Consider the following 10,412-nt stretch of genomic DNA (forward strand, 5'->3'; position numbering starts at 1 on the left):
ATCTCAAAAGAGAACTAATTGAGGAAGTATCTTTATTTTTAAGTAACAAAACAAAATAAGTAGCGAATTTTGGCATTGACTATGAATTCTTTGTTTCTTTGGGAGAACCTGAACTAACTCACTGGTGAGGGACATTCTCAAATTTCATATGAGCATGAACATCTGCCACATATGTCCAGGGCCTAGGAAGGAGCTGTACTACTTCCTTTCATTTGAGTTCAGTTTTTTGTTTTTGACATTTACAGGGTTTTTTTTTTTTTTTTTTTTTTTCCTAACAACATCCTCTAGCTGGTGGTCCTGCAAGTCTGAGAGACTGGCAGATGCAATTGTAAATTGTCATTGTTAATCTTCCTTTCATCTGTTTTTTATGATTCATTCTTATTTTCCTGTTCCTGACGGGGTGCGTTCTTTTTGGCTAGCAAGTACGCTGAGGGGTATTTTCAGAGAACATACCTATGTTCCTTGGTATTATTTTGTGTGGCCCTGTTACAGATGTGCTAAAATGGAAAAATTCTATGCATCCTTTCTTTACACCCCCTAATCACAATCCAGCTTTCAGTTTGAAAATGTGCATGATGTGTCTGCATAGTGAAGGTAGAGAAAGAATAAGGCAGTGGCATCTGCAAGAAAACATAATGTTTCCTTAATAATGAATGGCTGCAGTGAGCGAAACATAATTCCCCTTCTTTAACATCACATAACTACAGAATTTGATAATATGGGTATGTATTTTTTTTCCATTGTGCAAAATAGGCAATTGTATCATGGGTTATACTTCACCAAACGAGACGCATTTCTCTTTTAAATTCATTTGTTTGCTGCTGTGTGATTTTTAAGTTCACATGTCAAAACATACACTTGAATTTTATTGCAGTTTGATGTTGGTTATTAACTAGCGGTACTAATAAATTTGTTTAGTTTTAACAATTTATATGTTAGCACTCACCTTTTATCTCTTCTATATTTATCATAGCAGTGAGAGGTTCTGCATGGCTTTATAGTTGCAGAATGGCTATTCTCAAACCTTCAAGCTTGCTGGCTTCAAGATGATTGCAATTTTGTGGGCTTTATTAAATTATCGTAGGTGCTATTCTTTGGATTCTCTTTAACACAAAAGATAGTATAAAATGGCACTGTCATGTAAAATACTGATCTGTTTCAAGTATACACCTGGAGCATTTCAAGAACAGTTAGATTAAACACATGTTGTAGTATCTTGCTAAATAATCTTTGCTTTTTTCTGTAAAATAAGAAAATGGCCAAAAACAAGAGATGCTGGTCACATTCCCCTGAATTATCTTAGTCACAAGGTGTACTGATGAACCAAGCTTTATCATTCTAATAGTCCACATTTATTATAACAAAATACGGTGAAGAAATATTGGCAATCCAAAAATATTGCATCCTTATTTCTTGTGTGCATCATGTTTTCAATTGTATATGGGTCATAATAATGTGTTACGTTCTTGGCAAAACTCTAACTTCATTTTTCAACACAGGTGGTATCATGGAGAGCAGTTCTGATGTTTATATTTTGCTAAAGCAGTGTTTCTCGAGGTGGTCTTTCGTTGTTGGCAGCCAAGGGGAGCTACAGGCAGTAGCGTGGCCTGGGCCACTGCTTCCCATGGCTCCTTTTAATTGCAAATGGCAAACTGCAGCCAATGGGAGCCACAAGGCTTTGTGACTGCAGAGACAGTAAGTAAACAAACCAGTACAGCCTGGTAGCACCTTATTCAGAGTGGGTCTGTGGATCACTTTGAGAAACACTGTGTAAAAGCTATGGAGAATTTCTGTCCCATGTGACCATTCCTACCATTTCCCCTTGTTGCTTCCAGTCAGTTACCTTTACTCGGCTGCCCTCATTCTTTCTTCAGAATCATAAACTCTTTCTTTTGTGGGTCACTTTCACCCATGTTGCCAGGGCTGTAACAAGGGCGAGGAGAGTGAGGCACTTGCCTTGGGCGCATAGCTGAGGGGGTGCGGAAAAGACAGCTACTACGCTCGCTTCACTCATGCCTCGCGCCACATCAGCACCCCCGCCCACAACGAGGATGATCTTGCCTCAGGCGCCAAATTAGTTGGTAACATGCAGAGTCATAACTATCCTCCTTCCCAGTCTCAACCAGTTCTGCCTATTTTCCAGAACAAAATTTTAAATAAATTATTTGCTTCCTCTATCTTATGAAACAAAAATATTGTCTGCAGTGCATTCTAAAAACTTGAATAATCTGTGTCCTGCCTGCCATATTTTTTCCAAGAAATATTCGGGCAGCTAGCGTCCTTTGTTATCTGTAGATCCCGTGCTTTGGATACTTCTATTGTTTGTTCTAAAAATGCATCATCCGTTTCTTCCTCCTGATTTAATAGTAGATCCGACCATGACATTGTGCCTTTTTTTTTCCCCCTTTTATTTTCACAAAGACTTTCAGCAGGTTTACTTTTCACCAGACATCAGAGCAAGTGTTTTCTTTCTTAGTATGTAATGCAACCTTTATCCCTGTTTTCCAGATCTGTCTTTTCTGAACACTGTATCCATCTAAACTATATTTCAGTTATGTGAATATTTAAAAAATGATGAATCTGTCATGATTTGGTTTTGCACTAAGACTTTGGGTTACTACTTAGCAGTTCATTGATAGTAATAATAATGTTAGTAGGTAAAATAGAGCCAATACTTTGTATAAAGTACAATTATATTCTTGATTTTTTGCAAAATAAATTTGAAAATGAGTTTCATCCATTTCAAAACAAGTTAGCAAACATCAAAGTAAAACATTATTTAAAGTGATCTATCCTTTGCTAACAACTGTACAGTGTACTAGTGTTTGCTTTTAAACACAATTACTATATTGTTTATTCTTTATGCTTGTTTTCTAGTTCCATGCCCATTTCTTCACCTGTAATCCTGCAGTTTGGACATGCAGAGACCCTTCAGCCACTGCTTGCTCTAATGGGTTTCTTCAAGGATGAGGAGCCTCTGACTGCTGACAATTACAAAAAACAAATGCATCGGAAGTTTCGTAGCGGCCACATTGTACCTTATGCCTCCAACCTGCTATTTGTGCTTTATCATTGTGACCAAGCTAAGACTCCTGAGGAGGAATACCAAGTACAGATAATGTTGAATGAAAAGTTGCTGCCATTTCTTCACTCAGAGGAAACTGTCTCTCTGTACACAGATCTGAAGAACCATTATAAGGACATCCTTCAAAACTGCAACTTCAAAGAAGAATGTGAATTATCAAAAACTAATAATACTTCCACTGATGAACTTTGAGGGAGTAGAATAGAGTAAATATCATGGAAATTGATCTCTGGTATGCAGTTTGGTATGTGTGGTGGAAAAGTGTTTCTCATCAGTGTTTTTATTTCCTGCTGATATATTCACGTTCTTATCTTATATCTTCAGATTGTTAACAGATGTTTATTCCTGTGTCTTGAATCAAGGATTTATTCTGTCTTAAGCATTTATTGTCCCTCTTGCAAGAGCAGAAAATAATGGCTGGCTGTTGAGATAAGCATTTGTTACAATTATGAAGATGCCAGGCAGAGTATATTTATACATTTATATGCATTAATATATAGTTATTTCTATTTATTTGTATTTTGGAAGCTTGTGCAGTAGATCGGTTTAGAGGGCCAAACACTTCAGATTACCAAAATGGCCATTCATGGAATTGATGGCATTTCCCTCTCATTCTGTCTCCCTCTACCCTTCACTGTTTTTATCTGTTTCTTAGTGTTTCGTTTGACTCCAGCACAAAATGTCTGTTTCCTATTTGCTTATTTTTATAGCCAGATGTAGGCTGCCCTTTCATGATTCAAGAAGTAAAGTTTGCCAAGTGCTTTCTCCCCAACCACTGTCTAGGAAAGAGCCAACCATGGACTCTTCTGAGCATAGCGGCTTCCTTGGATTGTGCTCCTATGTGTGTTTTGCAGGGGGTTAAATTTCTCTAGCATACATCCTTCTTAACTACCTGCCAAAGGTAATTGGCCACCAAGAGAGAAGCAAATCCAGATTTTTCTCAGTGGTACAATGACTGTTGCTCTGTTAGATCTACCAAGCCTCTGCTAATCTAGAGGTCTCCTTCAATTTCATACTGTTCCCGTTTAGAAGTTCAGGTTAAGGCATACATATATTGAGTGTTTGGCTGCACTGAGACTGGATTTCTTCATCCTTAGTCATGTTGTGGTGATTTTCTATTTTAATAATGATCAGATTTTTAGTTCTAGAATCAGATTTACAAACCATGTTGGCCTTTTTGTGGATATGTCTACACTTCAACTGGAGTGCCTTTCCTGCTTGGGTTGACAGACATGAGTTAGCGCCACTTGAGCCTGTGTGCTAGAGACAGCAGGAGAAACAAGAGTAGCATGGGAGGCAGCTTGATGTAACACATGAGTACTAACCGAGCAGACACTCTGGGCATGTACTCATTTGGATAGCCGAAGCTCAGGCCCACTGAGTGGCAGGAGAGGCAAAGGTGGCAATTGCCCTGAGGCCCAGTGATTCAAAAAGGCCTGGGACTCCTGGCTGGCAGTGATGCTGCCTGGAGCCCCAGGCCCTTTAAATCACTGCTGAAGTGGTGGTCTCCAGGCAGCACTGAGAGCTACCTGGGGGAAGTACAGCGTGCTGACTGCGGCTGGGGGGAAGGGGAAGGCAAGCCCAGTGCAGTGTGCTCTGGGCAACACTGATGGCTGGCTTGCCCCACACTCGCCCCTTCCACATGAGGCCCTACCCCTTCCACACAAGATTCCACCCCTTCCAGGAGGGCAGAGCCATCCCCCCAGCTCTTTGTGCCCAGGAGCCTGGGAAGTCTGTCAGCCTCCCTGCCCAGGCCACTGCCTGTGCTGCCTCCAGCTATACTGATATATTTTTCCATGGAGCTCAATCACAGCTGATATGTGTCTAATTGAGCTGGGAAGCTTGCTTTTAAAGTCAGTGAAGACATATCCCAAGCTACATGCTAGCCAGTCCTTTCTATACTAAAAGAATGGACTACTTACTCCTGGAGTACACTATTGCTCATTTTAAAGGAGATTGTACCTGTATTAAAGGAGGATTATTTGCTACTTAAGAATGTGACTGTAAAGGTAATTGTAATTGAATATAAAAATATAGATAATTACAAATAATAAGTGTCTAAAATAGAATACGGATAATGAAAACAAGCAGATCAGATTGAGAAAATTCAAACTCGTTAGAAACACATGAAACTTGAGCAGTTGCAAAGTTACAAGGAGTAAAATGTTAAGTACTTAAATCCCACTGATCTTCAATTGGTGCTCTCTAAAATTTACTTGTGGATTCTGCCATATTAGTTAAGTGAGTCAGTTGGGTCAAATCAGAGGATAAAATAACTTTTTAGGATTATAAAACTTGAATTTAAAATAACTTTGAAATAATTTGATTTTAATATGTTTCTAATAGAACTCTACCTGTATTTTACAGTTCTAATGTGTTTTAGAAGACCTAGCTTTATGCTGGGATGTACAATGCTGTATTAATGACAATCTCACTGAAGGGATAATTGTTTGTCACTGAGTGAAACTATCAAAAAAATGGTGGAGATTTCTAAACATTTGAAAACTCTTTTATACATAATCAGTGATACTAGTAAAGCTAAATCACTGCTGTTATCTTTTAAGACTATCAGGTATTGATAGGATGTATAGAAAAGGGCATTCATACTGAAGAAAATGTAGCAAAGAAATTAACTGTCAGTATTTGTATGTGATCTTTTCTGTTATGTCCATCATAACTTTAATTTGCAGTATTTACTATGGTTTGAATGGTCTTTTTCCTTTGGCACACTTTCTGAGTTGTACGATTGAGACTTCACTTGTGCTGATGCAAGATATTTCTTGTTTCTGTAGAGGTATGAGTAAAAATAATATTTTTTTACTCTTTTTATGGTAAAATCTTGGAAAAGTAACACCATAAGTATGGTGGTTTACTTGTTAGATGAGACCTGAATATGCAATTGTTCTGCATTCAAAATTCCAACTACCATATTGGGTCTGTTGCATTTAATGCTATTATTGAAGGTTGAAATACTCTTTACTAAGAATTGTTTGAAACTAGAGCAATCTTTCTGGCATCTTTTAGCTGACAAACTATTCATTTTTCATTATAAAGAGTGAATCTCAATGCTGTAATTCTGGCTAGCATCAAATTGTCCAATTTGTTGTTGTACACGGTATGTATTTGCAAAGAACTGTAGGTGCTTGGATGAAAAGTGTGAACCTGTTCGGTAAATATATATGTAAACAGGTGTTACCAGGAAAAGCGCACTAGTAAGCTAAATTTAATGGGCCTGATCTTAAACGATGTTAAATGCCTTTGTCCCAGAAGATGGTCCGACCTGGAAACCACCGTGTCTGTTACTGGCGGATTTCTAGGTTCAAGTCCAAGTAAACACAGACACGAATGTCAAATTTAAGAATATATTGTGAATGCAACAGATAACACAGCACAGAACAACAAAACATAGGATAACACTGTGTAAACCACCCCCACACCCCAGATGTAAAAGGAGATAGAACAGCAAAGTAAAACGGGAGTATAATACTCTGTCTGTCAGATGGTTGCCTGAGGCTCAGGACTTTCAACCCGTTGGCTTAGGTAGCCTCAGGGGAGGAGCACTGAGGAGTCCAAATATAGATGTTGGTCTGTCAATGATGTGACAGCGTGTAAGTTGCGCGCACACCCGGTGGAAATGGTTCTTGGCTCCGGGAAAAGGGCCTTCGCCACAATGATCGAAGTAGAAGTACGTGGTGGACTTGGTTTGGTGATGCAGGTAGCTAGAGCCCACAACACTGGGTAATTGCCACAGTAGTGAACTGGAGCACCCTGTAAACAGCAGTGGATGGTCTGTCCCAAAGTAGGTCCTGGCCTTCTCCACAGTCTTCAAGCACAGTAAGCTGCTGATGAACAGGAACCAACCGAATGAACCCAATCCCTTCAGGGGTCTGTGCTTATAAAAGTCCCAAAGCGGGGAAAACATCAGGAGTGTCTCTAGTGCAGAGGCGTAGTGCTGGGTGCAAAACTAGAGTCTCTGGTGCAGACTTAGTGCCACGTGCATTGCCATGGTGCTGTGTGCACAGCCATGTGCGGTGTACAAAGGTGGTGTTTTGGCAGCAACTATCTCTTGGGTTCCATTTTAGAAATCCCATCATGCACCACTACTCCATTTTGAATTGTCTCAGTCCACAGCCTCCATTTTGATTTTACACTGTCCATCTGGTTTTAATGTCCCTGACTTTAGTGTAACACAGGCCTATGAGCAACGGGAACTGCATGAGGGTCTCTGGCAACAGCACTGCATTCTCCTGCAAATGCAGTTAGTAACTACTTGATTTGAAAGTTTATATTCGCATAATCACATTGATGCTTTCTTTCTCTGGTTCATGTAAGCCTTGAAATGGGAGTTGACGTTTTACCTGCATATTAACCAATTACTTATTTTTCATTTTGTACTTTGGAGTGTATCATGCTGAATTTACTGATCTTTATGGGGATCTTCTTTGAAAGGATTATAGTACAGGCAGTCCCCGGGTTACGTACAAGATAGGGACTGTAGGTTTGTTCTTAAGTTGAATCTGTATGTAAGTCGGAACTGGCGTCAAGATTCAGCCGCTGCTGAAATTGATCAGTGGCTGATTCCAGGAAGCCTGGGGCAGGGGCTTCCTGTAGTCAGCCACTGGTCAGTTTCAGCAGCGGCTGACTTGGGGACACCTGGGGCAGAGCAGCTGGGGTGCTGCTGGGTTGGTCCAGTAGTGCGGCCGCTCCTCGGTGCTACTGGACCAACCCAGCAGCACCCAAGCTGCTCTGCCCCAGGCGTCCTGATTCAGCCGCTGCTGAAACTGACCAGCAGTGGCTGAATCAGGATGCCTGGAGCAGAGCAGCTGGGGTGTTGCCGGGTTGGTCCAGTAGCGCCCAGAGCGGCGCTACGGGACCAACCGGCAGCGCCCCAGCTGCTGTACCACAGGCGTCCGGAGCAAAGCCGCGGAGCACGGGGGCAGCGGGACAGCCCAGACGCGCCGTGGCTGTCCTGCTGCCCTCGGGTTCCGTGGCTTTGCTCTGCTTTGCTCCCCGTCCCCCTGGTCTGCTGGAGACCAGGGAGAGGGAGGGCCCTGTTCGTAACTGTGGGTCCGACGTAAGTCAGATCCGCGTAACTCGGGGACTGCCTGTATTTCAAAACTTTTAATGGGCTACATTAATGCTTCTGATATAAAACTTAAGGGAGTGAAGTGCAATTATAGAATTTAGAATAAATATCATGACTAGGACTCTATCAAATTCATGGTCCATTCTCTTCAATTTTACTGGCATAGGATTTGAAAATTAGTCCTCAGTTTTCAGATGTTTACATCTGAAATTACATGGTGTTGTAACTGTGGGGGTCCGAACCCAAATGGAGTAGTGGGAGGGCTTACAAAGTTGTTGTACTGGGATTGTGGGATTGTCACCTTCACTTTTGAGCTACCCTTGGAACTGAGCTCTGAAGCCCCCAGAGCTTCCTACAGCTGCAGGACATTCATGGAGGTGGGTCTGATCTTCCACTGTGCTTCAGGGGGCCCTCATCATTGCTAGTTCTGGCCGGACTGGGAGGGATAGGACTTGCTCTTCCCCGGCAAACCCACTCTTGGGAGAAGATGAGACTCATTTCCAGGAACCTACTCTTACTGCAAAAAGCTCCATAACTGGGCAGCAGTAACGGAAGAGCAAGTCCTGTCCCTTCTCAGCCCAGCAGGAACTAGAAGCTGTTTGCTGAGGCACTCCTGACCCCATGGGGAAGATTAACTCCCCTCCAGCAACCTCCTAAGGGAGGTACCCAGAGGTGCGTTAGATTTGTCTACTGCTCCCCAGAGCAGCTGTGCAGAGGAAGAGCCCAGTCCAGTTTCTTTCTAGCCCATCTGTGACTAGCAACTGGAGGCATAGGCTTGGTAGGCATACTCCTAGCCCTGCTATTCCCCTCCAATAGCTAGATTTCATCCATGAGGTCTGATTTCATGGTCTGTGATGTCTTTTGTGGTCGTGAATTTGGTAGGGCCCACATCATGACTGAAGCCAGTCTTTAATTAATTGTCATGAGCAAGAAAATTACTTTTTTTAATCTTTAGCTTTTGTATCCCCAGAACTTGGCACTTGTACATCTGTCAGTTTTGTTTAGCGCCTGATGGAGTCCTGCTCCATGACTAAGGCTTCTAGGCAATATGGAAATACAAATAGTAAAATATTTCTTACTGTATTATTTATTTGGTAAACTTCAACAATCAACAAGTGTATCTTCTCACTGTAAATAAACATACTATTCCATTAAAGTTTTATTTCCTAGCATGTGTTCAGCATCTGTGTAGCAGCTCGTATGTATCAACTCAACGATGATTACATAACAGTCAATACATTTGTATTGTTTTCTGTTTAAAGAATGCTATTTTGCCTTTGGATGATGATTTTCCATTTGTGTTAAACCACAGTTGCTGAGAATTTTACTTTAGTTTGCTTTACATTTCCTGTGTGACAAATAGCTCCTCAACGAATCTCTTTGATTTTGTAGCTACAAAATTAAAATCTGGCTCCTAAAGCTGGAGCGATTTCATGACATCCATCTGCATAAAACACTGTAACTTATCAGTCCCCAGATGGAAAATGCTGATTATGTGTACAGCTTAAACCATACCTAAAGCTTTTTCAGTCCAATCCAGGACTTATCAAGCTGAAAAATATTTTTGCTAAAATTCCTGAATGGCTCCATCAAGGAGAAAAGTGGATGACTGAGAATTGTCATCAACCTTTTTTAATTTTCAGCATAGCATAAAAGTATAGATAACTATACTCCTGTCACATGTACTAACTTCATATGTCATACAAAACTTTCAAGGTTTTGTGGAAACATTTGAGCCATAGCTCTTACTGGTATGAGAGATTTAATTACCACAAATCAGCATTAGAGGAAAATAGCTATTTTCAGCTGTGCTACGTGTATGAAGATTTTTCCTATTCTCCTGGTTAGACTACAGTAGCGGAATATGGTGGCAGATAGTGGTTTCTTCTTTGAGAACTTGCTTATGTTGATTTCATGGTAAGTGTGTGCACACCATATGCAGTCACTGGAGATTTTTTCCTTGTGTTGTATCAATCAGGCTTACTCTAGCACAGTCTGGGGCCATGATATGAGAGGCCTTGTATGAGAGAGATTTATACCTAGTATGACAGGGTAAGAGCAGACGGCTAGAAAAAAGTAGTTCTATTGGAGTCTGGGAGGTGGGTGGGCATAAGCCCGCCCACATCTAAAAGGACTGCGTGCAGTCTATGGGGAGGATCCTCAGAACCCAAAACACCAATTCCGTTATTTCAAAATAATTTTTATATAGCACATGTTTTATTCCAACTTCTGTAAATTTCA

The 10,412-nt window shown here is 41.0% G+C and overlaps 1 protein-coding gene across 1 annotated transcript in view; it reads left to right on the top strand.

Annotated features, from left to right (window-relative positions):
• The window catches only part of MINPP1 (multiple inositol-polyphosphate phosphatase 1), a 43,416-nt gene extending 34,076 nt beyond the window's left edge, over positions 1–9,340 (top strand). Inside the window, exon 5 of the mRNA XM_006121456.4 lies at positions 2,878–9,340. Coding sequence (XP_006121518.2) covers positions 2,878–3,277 — 400 coding nt within the window. The 3' untranslated portion in view covers positions 3,278–9,340. The remainder of the gene's footprint in view (positions 1–2,877) is intronic.
• Positions 9,341–10,412: the final 1,072 nt, after the last annotated feature.

The sequence above is a fragment of the Pelodiscus sinensis genome, chromosome 8 (assembly GCF_049634645.1).
Source record: "Pelodiscus sinensis isolate JC-2024 chromosome 8, ASM4963464v1, whole genome shotgun sequence".
Taxonomy (NCBI): domain Eukaryota; kingdom Metazoa; phylum Chordata; order Testudines; family Trionychidae; genus Pelodiscus; species Pelodiscus sinensis.